We start from the raw sequence: 13,538 nt of genomic DNA on the forward strand, positions 1-13,538 counted from the left end.
AGGTAGCTTCTGCGCCCAGCTGGGGACAGAGCGGGCCTGTGCCCTGTGCCGAGCAGGGCCGCCCTGGGGAAGGCCTGGCCAGCGCTGCCCGAGGACCCTCGTCCCCGGGACAGGGCCTTCCCCCCGGCCATCCGCCACGACCTGGGAGGACACCAAGGTTTCTCCTCCCACCTGTGACCAGCGGCTTCCGGGAGGGCAGCATGCAGGTTCCCCGAAAAGGAAGGCAGGGCTCTGCCCCTCACCCGAGATGGGAACACAGGGCAGGACGGCAGGTTGGAGTGGTAGGCACCCCCATGTCCTCAGGCAGGGGTGGGTGGGCTGCCGCTGGCCACCCACAAAGGGAGGGGCTTGCCCCAACCCCAGGTGCCTGCTCTCAGCCTCCTGGCCCCCCTCCCCTGGCAGACAGGACTCGGAGCTCTGGTCCCACGGCCAGGCCTCAGGCCACGCCTCTCAGCTCAGAGCCCCGGGGGGCAGCCTCACTCTCCCTCTTAAACCACCCCGCTGCCCGAGCCTTGGGGCCACCGCTCGGCCTTGCTCTGGCAGCACTGACTGGGCCAACTCGGGCCTCTGTGCCCACCCACCAAGGACCTTAAGCTCTGAGTGACATCAACAGGATGACACACCTGGGGGAGGGTCCAAAGAGCCACCTGCACCCCAGGTTCCCACCACCCCTCAGAAGCCCAGGCCCAGCAGACGGCCCGTCTCATCCCAGCCTTCCCCGCACCCCCGGGGAGGAGGTCGGGGGCAGCCCGGCTCTGCCTCTGCCTCTCTGTGAGCCAGCTTCAGGGGCCCTGACCTGCCACACCCCACAGGCCCTTAGCCACCCAGCATCTGCACCCTCTGCAGAGATTAGTTTTAATTACAGAACTCGAAAAAAAAAAAAAGAAAACAAAGGAAGTCAGCTTACCTTACGGAAAAGGAAAGGTGAGAAGGGGAGGAGAGGGAGTGAGGAAGAAAGAAGAGAGAGAAAACAAGGTTTGTGGACGTTCAGGCAGGGAGTGCAAGTCTGCAGCCCAGGGCTCAGCGGCTCCTGCCTCACCCGCCCTGCCCACGCTCACACCAAGCAGTGCCCCAGGACAGCCGGTGCGGGTTAGAGAAGCAGCCCTGGGGTCGGATGCCGGAGGATGGGGTCCCTCGCCTTGGAAGGAAGGTGGCACAGTCCCCACCACCGGCTCCAAAAGCTCTGGCTGGCCAGCCCTGAAGGGGAGGCCGCCTGCCCAGAGGGAGGAGGGTGGCCCCCAGCAGGCCTGTGCGGGGGGGACCTTTCCTGCTGGAAACACCCCTGGAGGCCGTTGACTCGGCCGGCACATCAGAAAGACCCAGAGAGATGCAGCGATTCTCAAAGTGCGGTCCCCCTGGACCCCACCCCCGCCCCCGCCAGCAACGTCAGCATCTCATTGCCTGGGCTGCCCCAGACCTCCTGAGGCAGAAACTCGGGGGTGGGCTCGGCATCAGTTTAACTGTTCATCTGCTCTGGGGGATCCTGCTTCAGTTCGAGAACCACTGGTCAAGGTCCCCACTGCAGCGACCAGGCCGCTGGGCCACCCCCTGCTGATTGCCTTACCCTGTCCAGGTGGCCATCGCCGCCCTCCGGGCTTTGCTTTGGCACACAGGTGGCTGCCCCCAGCCAGAGGGCCCCGCGGGGTTATCGGAGACCTGCTACACTGGGCGCAGCCTCAGTTCCCAGCCTTCCTCCCCAACGGACCCATCAATTCCCTCAAGTTTCCCTCCCAGGATCCACGGGCCAAAGTTTAACGAGAAACCTGACTCCTGGCCCAGCCCTGTCGCCCGGTGGGCTTCACCCCGTGAGAAGCACCACAGTACCCCAGCGAGTGACGGGACCACAGGTCATCCCTTTCCTCGTCCCCCAGTTCATCCTCGCAAGGGCGAGGCCTCACCTGGTGAGGCCGGACTCCGCGGGCATCCAGGACCAGAAATGCTGCCTGCTCAGGGCCACAACCCACTTCCCACTGCGGGGACTGTGAAAACCTCCCAGGTGGCAGCTACGTCCGCATGCCTGTAACTCACCACGGAGGAACAATCGAGCCCTGCAGACATGGGAACTCCCGGGCCTCCAGGGCCTGCAGCCTCACTCCTGACCAGCATGGCCCTAGCCTCCCTACTGACCCCGAAGTGGGGGTCGTGCTGTGGTCACAGAGCCCAGGGACCCTGTCTATGCTGGCCGACCAGCTGGCTGGACACAGCTGGAGGAAAGTGGGGTCCAGCCCGTCTTGAAGGCACTCGTCGTGAGAGCTGAGCAGACGAGCAAGCTGACCCCTGCCCCCAATTTAAGGTGGGCAGTCTGGGGAGAGTCACCTCCCAGTGCCACACAGCCTTGGCCAGCGGCATTCCCGGCCAGCTGAGTTAGAGCCAGTGCACGCCAGTGCTGGTCTGAGAAGTCCGGTCAGGGCCAGCCCAGTGCCCTGGTGGGGGCAGAGTCAGCTCTGCCTGGTCTTCCCCTTGGGCAGGAAAGGGGGGCCCCTGGGTCAGACCCTGGGACAGTCCTGGGTCTTAAGAGGGTTCCCTTCAGTCCCTGATTCTATCAAAACCCACATTCCAGACCGTGCTACACGGGACGGTACCAGTTCCCCTCCCTAACAAGCCACCCCTCAGGGGACTCAGTCCGCCACCACGGCCCAGGCTCCAGGATGCCCTGCAGCAGACACCTGTCCTTGTAATCGATTCCCAAACGCTCCTCCTTGCGAACCCCTGTAACCTACACCTGCGTGTCTGGGTACAGGGTGTCTGGACACACAGCTGCCGTCTTCCTGAGCTCAGCTCCTGGCCGCCGCGTTTCCTGGAAATTCACATCTCTGTCTGAGAATAATTCCAGAATCCTGTTGACTCCTGTCTACACTAGCGGTCAAAGGCATAGGGAGTTTCCTTTGTGTTTCCTCAAGTCGAATTCAAGTCGAATTCATTACTACACAGCAGGAGCCAAGGTGGACCAACCAGGCGCCCTAGACCCCCGGAGACAAGCAGAGACCCTCTGCCCCACCCCGGCCCGGGTCCTTGGGGCCAGGCCATCATTGCCACCCCAGCAGTTTGCCTGAGTCTCCTCTTGGTGAAGGCCAAGTGGGACTGACCAGGCCGCCTTGATGAACTGCAAGAGATCTACAAAGACACCCGGTCTTCCGCTGGCCGAGGGCACTACGTCACCCCAGAGGCCGTCATCCACAGAGAAGCAATGGCCTTGGGACTGAGCCCCCTGCCTGCCGCGTCTGCTGGGTCCAACGCACTGGCTGAGGTGGGCTGACCTAGCGGGGATGGGGGCTCAACCCACAGGTCCCAGCCTTTACCTCGTCCCCTAGCTCATCACTCAGGGACAGCCATGCTGGGCTCTGTCCACATGCACGGACCACCCCCAGGACAGAGCAGCCCTGGGCGCCGGGGGCAGAGCCGCACATGCTCGCGGCCTCATGCACGGACGCTCCACATCCCCTTGCAGGCAGCGGGCATTGCAGGTGGGAGCCCCGGACAGAGAGCAGCTCAGAGGCGCCTGCCTCGCTCACCGCTGCCCCACCCCCGGCTTCACCAGGAGCCCCTAGTCTCACTGTCCCGTGCCCCACTGCCCCTCCCTCCTTCTCAGGTGCTCCGGAAAGGCCCAGAAAATGAAGCTGACTCAGGACGACCCCGGGTGCCTGCCTGCTGGACCCGTCACCGGGCTCACGGGAGGAGCACAGGCCCTCCTGCTGAGGACAGCCCTGCCCTGAAAGCCCCAGGAGGCAGCAGCCGGGGTCCTCTGGGTGGGCAGGCGGGCCTGCATACTCTGTGGGGTCATGGGGTAAGAGCTGGGCTGGATGTGCAGTAAAGAAAGGGCCCGGGGGCTTCCCTGGTGGCGCAGTGGCTGGGAGTCCGCCTGCCGATGCAGGGGACACGGGTTCGTGCCCCGGTCTGGGAAGATCCCACATGCCGCGGAGCGGTTGGGCCCATGAGCCATGGCCGCTGAGCCTGCGCGTCTGGAGCCTGTGCTCCACAATGGGAGAGGCCACAGCAGTGAGAGCCCCGCGTACCCCCCACCAAAAAAAAAAAGAAAAAAGAAAGGGCCTGGGCCTGGGAGGGGCTGGGCATCTGCCCTGTCCCGGCCGACACTCAAGGCACCGGCAGGAAATGCCGGGCTTCTTCTAGGCCCCTCAGCTGCAGCTGGCTCTGCCCGCCCTACACTTGTGCCACCCTCAGCTCAGGCTGGGGCCATGGGCCCACTAGGAAGTCTTGGGGTCCACTAGCCTCATGTGATGCGGCCAAGGTCACGGTTGCATGGGCCTTCTGGGAGGTCTGCCCCTCACAGACTGGGGCACAGGTTAGCAGAATGAGCCTCTCCCCTCACAGGGTGGGGACGAGGTAATGGGGGCCTCGTAGAAAGAAACCAAGAGGAGGCCTTCAGAGTCATTCTCTGGGTGGCCGAGGGCCCCGTCTTGGGGCTCACGGGGCAGACATGCGTGTTTGGGACTCAGCACAGACCACCGGCTCTGTGCGAACAGCCGGAAGCACAGGGCAGGGCCCTGGGTGCGTGTGCAGGACAGGTCGGGGGTGGCCAGGGTGGCCAGTGGGCTCTCACGGGGCAGGGTCTCTGCCCACGCCCTTCTCCCCAGGGCCCCCACTCGGTATTTAAACTCCCAGCAGCAGCCCCGAGGCTTCCTGGGGTTGGTGTCAAGGTCATTCTGAGCGGGGGTCATGATGGACAAGCGGGGAGTGAGACTGAGACAGCAAAGGGCTCTGACCGGAGGGGTCTCCTGACCCCCAGACTCAGGAACCAGGACTGGGGAATTCGGTCAAAGGCATGGAGGGCAACTCGGCTCAGGGGTCAGCTAGCCTGGCCCCTCCTGAAATAGGTGGGGTCTGAGGCCGCTGGGACAGTTGGGGCTGCCTCCCTGCCCACGGGGGCTCTGTGGGCGTGTCCACGGCGGGAGCAGGGGCTCCCGGGGCCTCTGGGGAGGCTCTCAAGGCCCAGCCGGCGGCTGCGTGCAGCGAAGGGACCTGCATGCCGACAGGCGGGACATCTACCTTGTTCCACCAGCCCCATGGTGGTGCCGGAGGCCGCGGTGGACATTGTGGCTGGAGCGGTGGTCTGTCTGCCCACTGTTAGCACCGGGTTAGAGACGAGGGGAGGGGCGGACACAGACGAGGGGTGGGCGAGGTGAGGGAAGAGAAGAGACAAAGGAAGCAGAAGAAGATTAGAGTCAAAGTTTAGGTGACGGATGGTTCCAGAATCCCTTCACAGGAGCGTGAAAACAAGATGGAGACCGACGGACACCGGAAAAGCGTTTGCCTCCTTTCTCCTTGGAAAACCCCAGCGGGGCCTTCCGGGTGCCGGGCTGGGCGTGCGGACAGGACACGTCCTGTTAGTACTGGTGTGACGGCATGCCCCCCCGCCCGGCAGCACAGCACCACAGCAAAAGTAACAGGATGGGGCGCGTGCTGATGCAAACGGACAACGAGGACGGACCACAGACGCACCCGCACCAGCATCGCAGGCCACAGACAAGCCACAGGAGCGCCAGGGGGCAGCGGCCCTCCTCGGGTGACACTGTCCCCGCTGGGCCTGCCTGGGCCCATGGCTCAGGGGCGCCGACAGCCCCCCAGAGCGGCCGCACACCCCCAGCCCTGCCCACACTCGGCGCCCGGGTGGGCGGCCGCCAGCCAGAGCATCGGAGCCTCCTCTAGCCGCCCCCCAACCCACACACAGAACGGGTGCTCAGAGGATTCAGGACAACAACGAGGCCACAGAGGTGCCGACCAACGCCTGCACAGACACACGGAGCTGCGGCCCGGCCGGCGGGCAGCTCAGACACAGACCCAACACTCAGGGACGGGCCCTCGCGGGGCCCGGCCGTAGCCCAGGCCTCCTCTGTGGCCCGAGGGTCTCAGAGGGCGGAAGGTCGGGCCGGGCCAGCAGCAGAGGAGGGGACAGTGGGGTGAGGACACGGCAGGCAGCTGGTGGCGGGTCGTTCCCCAGCCTTCCCGCCGTAGGCCTGCTCCTCCTGGAGAAGGCTCTACTCACCTGAGAAATTCCGCGTGGCCAGCATGGTGGTGAGGATCGCGCCCTGGGGAGAGACACACGGCTGAGGCCAGGCGGAGACCCCCGCCCGCACCTCGAGTCACGGCCTCGCAGAGAGGCAGCTGCACCCAGACATGCCACCCACGTCCAGCATTAAAACAGGGACGCACCCCAGGTCCTAAACTGCCCACTGAGCCCAGCTCTTAAAGGCGTCAAGACCCCCCGGGGCTGCAGCTGGGGGTCTGCCTCTCCCCACGCCACCTCCTCTCCCTGACAGGCACGTGCACGCCAGCTGCCAGGCCTGGACACTCACTCTCAGCACAGAGCAGCCTGTCGGGAGGGCGGGCCTGGATCCCAACGGCCTCCCTGCCCAGGGCCCCCCGCCCTCCCTCCCGCCCTCCCCCTGCCCACGCAAGCAGCAGAGCTCAGCTGATCTCCTGACCAAACCTGCCCCAGCTCAGAAGCTTCTCAGCCTTCTCCCGCTCAGAGAGTATGACCGACCACAGGGCGCCTTTCCCCCCAGGGAGCCCCAGGAATGCCTCATGGGCAGCGTGGGCGGCTGAGGAGGGACCAGCTGTGCACCTGGGGGCCAGGCTCATGTCTGGGCACCTCTGGTGGTGTTGCCATGGGGGGGCTAGTCTGGGACGGTGCTGACGAGCAGCCCATCCTAGGTGACTGGGACCCCCACAGGCCTGCCCGAGCCCCTCCAGCTGCTCCCAGGGCAGGGCCCTCGGCCCCTCTGGGTGGGTGAGCACGCGTGCCTGGCGTGGCACCCTGGCCCTCACTGGGGTCGGCATCTCACCTTGAGCTTCCGCCGGGCATTGAACTTTTTCAGGCACTCCACGGTCTCCTGCCTGTGCATCATGGAGGCCACAGTGGAGCGTTGCTGTGGGGAGGGGGGAGGGAGGAGGGGGTCACACGCTGCAAGGAGCCCTGAGGGGCATCAGCTCTGTCCCCAAGGAGGGGCTCTAAAGAGGGGCTCGGGGCAAGGCTCAGGGCAGCAGCACCCCCAGGGCCCTTGTGCCAAGAGCTGCCGGCCGCCCACTGCAGCCAGAGGCCACCTGTCCCCACTGCTTCCCTAACCCCCCAGCCCGTCACCCCTCATGGCCCGTCCGCCCCCCTACCTGTCCCTCACCCGCCTCACTACTCTATCCCCTCACGCCCTGGACTGGGCCTCCTCTTCCCACGGAGCTCCTTAGTCTCCCAGGGACTAAGGTCTTTAAACCCGCCAGCCTCAAAGCCACAGGCCACGCAGCCCCCGGGAAACCAGGGGACCCATCAGATGCGAGGAGAGCGCGCCAGGGTCAACGCGCCGGGGGGTGGTCCGAGGCTGGGGCGACTTACGCAGACCCACGGGTGCTTCAGCGCCTCGTGCGCCGTGATGCGCTTGGCAGGGTTGATGGTCAACATCTGGTTGATGAGGTTTTTGGCTTCAGGAGTGACCGTGTCCCACTCCGGGGATGGGAACTACGAAGGGAAGCCACGCACAAGGGAGCCTAAAGCCCCCTTCCCAGGCAGAAGACGGAATTCTCCGAGGGGGGGCCTCATCTGGAAACGGGCGGCGTCACCCCGCTCCCTGCCTCTGCCTCCCCCAGATGGGGAGGGTCGGGGGGGTCCCGGCACTCACGTCGTAGGCCCCGGCCTTGATCTGCTGGTACAGCTTGTGCTGGTCCTCGTCCCAGAAGGGTGGGTAGCCCACCAGCAAGATGTACAGGATCACCCCTGCGGGGAACCGCAAGCGCAGGGCCTCGCACTGCCACCCTCACCGCCTGCGCCCAGCGGCTCAGCCCCAGCCCACGGAGCCCACAGCGCGGCCACAAGCCAGTGGGGCGCTGCTGCGTAGGGTCAGCTGTGTGACCCCCGGCGTGGGGGTCATATGCCCAGCTCTGCCGCCTGACAGCTAGGGGACCCTCAGCCAGTTTCTCAGCATCAGCTAGGGTGGGGGTCACTGCCCGAAGCCAGCAAGCCCCATGAGAACACCGGGACCCTCAAGGTCCAGTGGGACCCCCCCCGGCCCCCACAGCCAGCGTCAGCAAGTGTCACTGTTTGGAGACCCTGACGGCGGAATGGCATATACATCTCCTTCACCTCTGCTCTACCCTCACCCTACTTCACAGGAGAGGCCCGAGGCCGGCCCCCTCCGCCGCGCAGAGGACAGGCCCCGCCAGGGTGGTGTGTACGGTCTCTAGCCCTCCAGCATCCATCCACCACCCGGGCACCTGCCGCTCCTCCTCCAGACCGCTCTGCAGAGCGCGGGACAGGTGCTGGGGCGGTGGGCTTCTCAGCAACAGCCAGGATCGCATTAGCGACTCCAGTCTGGGTGGAGAGGGCGCTCCTAGCGGGGGGTAGCCCTGTGAGTCAGCCCAGCGGCGGGTCCCTCACAGTGGCCCTGCGGCCCTACTCCGCCCCGCACACCAGCCTCACCGCACGCCCAGATGTCCACCGGCTTGCCGTACGCCTCCTTGCGCAGCACCTCTGGGGACAGGTAGCCTGGCGTGCCAGCGAACCCTAGCGGGAGGGGAAAGGGCCGTGTGAGGGGCCCCGGGGGCAGCTGACGCCCCCAGCCTGCCCCCCGGCCGGCCAGCCGGCTACTCACCAAACCAGGCCTGCTGGTCCCCCTGCACCTCGATAGCCAGGCCGAAGTCCGCCAGCTTCACTGCGGCCCCTTTGCACTTGCTGGCCAGGAGCAGGTTCTCGGGCTGCGGGGAAGGCGACCAGCCCGAGAGCGTGTGGTTTACACCCGGGGGTGTCATGGGAGGGAGGGGGACAAAATAGTGCTTTGCAGACAGGGGCACACAGGCCTGACCTGTCACCACGTGGGTGTCCCCCCAGCGCAGCTGACACCCTTGGCTTGGGCGTATCCCAGAGCTCTGGGCCCCGCCGGGCCTGCACCCCGCAGTGTGTCCCTGCCCCGCACCCCCGGGGGGCAGGGACAGGCGCCCCAGAGCTGAGGGAAGCTGGCTTTCAAAGCGCAAGCTTGTGAACTCAGGGCGCTGGGACCAAAAACTGAGCGCACCCTACAGGCCCTGGCAGGCTGTGCAGGGGCCCGGGACGTCCACGGGCAGAGGGGCTTCCCTCCCTTCACCACAGCTGGCTGCAAAGACAACTGCCTGCCGGAGCGCTCAGGCGCTGCTGGCAGGACGGCAGCCCTCAAAGGGCAAGAAGGAACAACCGAGGGCCCCGAGAGCCTGGCAGTGCAGGACGTCTGTCCACCAAGTCCCACCGGCCCCATGCTGGCCAGAGGGAGCCTGCCTCGACCGCAGGTGGGAAAGGTCCCATGCAGACCTCCCTGAGTCGGGTAGCAGCGCCCTTGCTCAAGCTGGAAGGACATTTATCCCTGTCCCACTGGAGCGCCGAGGTTGCTGCCCCCTGATTGGGGACACTTGGCCCCGAAGGCCCGAGGGGGTCCCTGTGCGCTGGGCCCTGTGCACTGGGCCCCTCCCATCCCAGCCTATCCCACCAGCCTCACCACCTCCCAGCGGCCAGCGCTCAGAGCTCAAAGCCGCTGGACTTCCTCATGCCTCTCTGGGCCCTCGGCTCCCTCGCCAGGCCACCCTCCCGACGGGAAGGCCCGCTGAGACCACGCTGCCACTTTGGTGCTACCAAGAAAGACAAACACCACGAACCGAACTGAGTTAACCCTGCTTGTACACCTGGGGTGTTAGGACGACACACGTGGAAGAGATGAAGTATGCCAGTCCCACCCGGCAGAAACCAGTTCTTCCAGGCCCACACACAGCTGGCTGGACGAGGTGCTGTCCCTGCAGGTGATGTGCGCTGGGGACACTCAGCCCTGTCTGCCCAGCACGGCCTGGAGGCCTCTGAACATCTTTTTTTTTTTTTTTTTTCGGATTATTGGTCTTTCTCGTTTTTAATACTCCCCTTTTCTTCCTTTTTTAAAGTTTATTTCTTAATGCATGTCCCATCAACTCTTTTGGCCACAGCGCACGCCATGTGGAACTTCCCCGACCAGGGATCGAACCCGCACCCCCTGCATTAGAAGCACGGAATCTTAACCACTGGACCACCAGGGAAGCCCGCCTCTGAACACCTTGATTTTGCAAATGTGCGTGGGGCAAGGGGACCCCAACCTCTCCACACACCCCACATCAAGAAGTCTGAAATAAACACAACATTGTACATCAACTATATTTCAATTTTTTAAAATTAAATTTAAAAAAGAAGTCTGAAATCGTAGGGGTCAGGGACGGCAGCTGGGGGCTTGACCTGACTTCTACAGCTCAGATACCCCCACCCCGAGGAAACAAACCAGCACTCCTCCCCAGGAAGAAGGAGCTAAGTGAACTTGGTCCCTGGGAAGAGCTGGACAAGAAGGGTCGGGGCCGGGCGGGGCGAGAGGCAGGGGAGCCAGCTGGGTTCGAGCAGTGGTGCCCTGGCCCCGGGCTCCACCCTGGCTCCCTCGCAGCACCCTGGGATGGCATCAGCCCCCTCCACTCTCTCCACCCTCCACACCTTGGCTGGGAGGACACCCACCACAGCACCGCTTCTGGGGGGCTGTCTCAGTCATGATGGTGGAGGCCTCTCTAGAGGAGGAGGGGCAGTCTGCTCCCCCGACACCTGGCAGACTCCTGCCCCCTTTTCCTCTTTTCGGCAAGGATTCTGTTTGCCCCCAGGGCACACCTGGCCTGGGGGGAGCATCCGTCTCCATTTGCCTGCTTTGGCCTCAAAGTTATTTATGCATCACGGGGTCCAGAGTCAAGGGGGGATGCGCGCCCACTCCCCTGCGGCCCCTCCTCCCAGAGGCCCCCAATGAGGCCGATTCAGACAAGACACAGCGACAGAGGGGGACCCACAGGACAGGCAGACACGGCGGGCCTGGGTGGGCATGTGAAAGGACAGGGGACCGCACGGCACATGCAGAGAGACAGCGGGAACGTGAAGGGCACAGGAGAGGGTCCTGGGCCTGCTCCTGGCAGGACAACATTCCAAGAGCAGCCCCACAAAGATTAGCTCACAGACACACACCCCTCGGCGGCCCAAGGAAGGGCGTGACCCCGTTCAGCCCGAGCACCCATGGGAAAGTTGGTCTCAAACGCCACCAGCAGGTCTCTTAGCAGGGATGACAGCCCCAGGGGTCCCCCCACCCCCCAACAGAAGAAACTGACCCAAACCCAGACTTGAAGAAAGCTAAAATCAAAGAAAGGAGGAGAAATTGAGAGGAGGAGGAGGGCGGAGGGGGAGGGAGGGGGAAAGGAGGGAGGGAGGCAGGAGGATGGGGTGTAGCTCCTCCTGAAGACCCTCCCACCGCACTGAGCCCTGTGGGTGACAAACCTTGTTTTAAATGCTCTATGGTCACTTTGCCCAGAGCTGAGCCGAGAGCCACTAGAAGAAAGGGCTGGAAGTTTGCAGAGACCATGCAGGCTGGTCCCTCAGCCCCTGCTCCCGAGGCATCAGCCCCACCTGCACGCACATCACCTGTGTCCCACCTGCCAGGTCCGAATCTCAACCGGAGCCCAGAAAGCGAGACCCCGAGTGGACACGTGTTAATAGGCTGATTTTTGACAACTGTCCCCTCTCAGCCCCGGAGCCTAGAGGTGTTGGGAGGGACGTGTGCAAATACATGCATGCGTGCACACACACAGACACCACGCACACAGATGTACACATACACATATTCTCTCACACATGCATGAACGCACATGCATGTGCACACAATGCTCCCACACACATATACACACGTGTGCATGTGAGCACATATACACGTGTGCCCACGCAGGCACACACACATACACATGTGCACACAGACCCACATTCTCGCATGCATGCACCTTCACACACAAACACACATGCACACACACAGGTGCTCATACACGTGCTGATGCACATGCACACACACTCTCACATGCATGCACTTTCACACGCACACACGCACGTGCACACGTCCCACACACACAGTGTCTCCTGGCGCTTGCACTGCCCCAGCCCAGAGCCTCCTGGTAAACGCAACATGCAGTTACAGACAACAAACACCTGGCACAGAGCGCGGTGGGGGACTCACCTTGAGGTCCCTGTGGACGACCCCCATTTGGTGGCAATGGAGAACCGCCTCCAGGATCTGCTGGATGCAGTGACTGAAGCAAACAGCAGGCGCATTAGTGCGGGTGGCCCCCGAAGAGTGGGCGGGGGCGCAGGAGCAGGGTGCTGTGTGGCACTGGGGGGGTCCCCAGCCTGGCAGGGGGCCGCGGGGAAGCAGGGAATCAAGGTGCGGCCTGCCACATGGGAGAGGAGACACTGGCCAGGAGGGGACCTCTGAGGAGCCTTCCTCACCCCCAAAGGTCAGCACAAGGGCCGGCCAGGCCCCCTGCGCCCCCCACCCTGCCTTCCCCTCGGGCCAGGCCCTTGGAAGTGCTGCTCAGAGGAGACACGCCTGGCCCCAGGGCCCTCCTCCCCAGGCTCATGCTGGCCAAGCCTGGACCTGAGCTGGGCGCCCTGCAGGAGGGAGGCCCGGCCTGAGCCCACACCCTGCAAGGCAGGCTGGAGATGGGGAAACCCGGGCAGGAAAGGGCAGAGGTGAGAGGGCGAGAGGGAGAGGGCAGGCCAGTGCCGCAGTGTGGGGTGACACCCTGGCCACTAGGGCCCCCCTCTGTTCTGGGGCAGCGCTAATGCTGCAGCCTCCAGTCACTCATGTGCTAGGGCAGGAGTCATTTCATTTGAATAAACTTGAACATCCACACTGGTTGCTGGCTGCCGTGCTAGACAGCTCAGCTCCTTAGCAGCCCTGGGGTCCCGGATGCGCTCCTGGTGAAGAGCCAGCCTGGCACGGCACAGGGCCCCAAGCCAGGGGCTTCCTTCCAGAGCCGGGAGAAGTCCCGAGCCCTCCAGGGTATTACTGGCTGGAGGGAGAGACCCAGCTCTCCTCAGGCGCCTCCAACACCGGCGCTTCAGCAACGTGCCCTGAACATCAGACCTAGATGCCCCCAGCCCCTGTGGCCTGAGCCTGCCTCCCCCAGGTGGCCCCAGGGGACTGGAAAGTTTCCAGCTGTCCCCAAAGCCAGGCACAGAACCTGGGCTCCCACAGCAGCCCTGCAGCGTTACCAGCCACGGGAGACAGGAGGGCCACAGGCTCCCTGGAGTTCACCCCCTGGGGTCTCAGCCACAGCCCCTCTGGGTGGGGACGAGGGATGCACAGGCAGACTCCCTCAGGACCCTTCCCGCCATGGCTGGACCCTGTGGGGTGACTGAAGGTCAGCTGGAGGGGTGGGCTTCATTTTCCTAACAGCAAACTCAGAGAAGGGACAGGGGACCAGGCCTCTTCCTCAAATACCTATGGCCACATCTGGAGCCCACCTGCTGCATAGAAAAGTAAACCTGAGTTCCCCCCTGCGGAAACCTAGACCTCAGAATCCTGATGATGGATTCCTGAGGTTTGCAGGGGTCAAGAGGAGCCGGGCCCAAACCTGTGGGCAACAGTCCCCCAGCACCCCCTGCCCTTAGGTGCCTCTAGGGGCTGGAAAGCCCATCCCCGCCCTGAGCTCTCCTGCCTGACCTGCTCCCAGTGCCTCCCTCCCCACTCCTGCCC

At 64.1% G+C, this 13,538-nt stretch overlaps 1 protein-coding gene across 12 annotated transcripts in view; it reads right to left on the reverse strand.

The window, feature by feature from the left end:
• CAMK2B (calcium/calmodulin dependent protein kinase II beta) overlaps positions 1–13,538 on the reverse strand; it is a 95,686-nt gene that overhangs the window by 14,204 nt on the left and 67,944 nt on the right. For 7 of the 12 annotated variants that reach the window (XM_004282969.4, XM_049714673.1, XM_049714677.1 and 4 more), the window contains exons 6-13: positions 12,018–12,090; positions 8,595–8,697; positions 8,423–8,506; positions 7,626–7,720; positions 7,343–7,465; positions 6,801–6,884; positions 6,002–6,044; positions 5,005–5,079 (exon numbers count right to left, since the gene is read on the reverse strand). In XM_004282969.4, the coding sequence (XP_004283017.1) occupies positions 5,005–5,079; positions 6,002–6,044; positions 6,801–6,884; positions 7,343–7,465; positions 7,626–7,720; positions 8,423–8,506; positions 8,595–8,697; positions 12,018–12,090 (680 nt within the window). The remainder of the gene's footprint in view (positions 1–5,004; positions 5,080–6,001; positions 6,045–6,800; positions 6,885–7,342; positions 7,466–7,625; positions 7,721–8,422; positions 8,507–8,594; positions 8,698–12,017; positions 12,091–13,538) is intronic. The other 5 variants (XM_004282972.3, XM_049714675.1, XM_049714674.1 and 2 more) reach the window with 1 other exon arrangement.

Source organism: Orcinus orca, chromosome 9 (genome assembly GCF_937001465.1).
Source record: "Orcinus orca chromosome 9, mOrcOrc1.1, whole genome shotgun sequence".
In the NCBI taxonomy this organism is placed as follows: Eukaryota; Metazoa; Chordata; class Mammalia; order Artiodactyla; family Delphinidae; genus Orcinus; species Orcinus orca.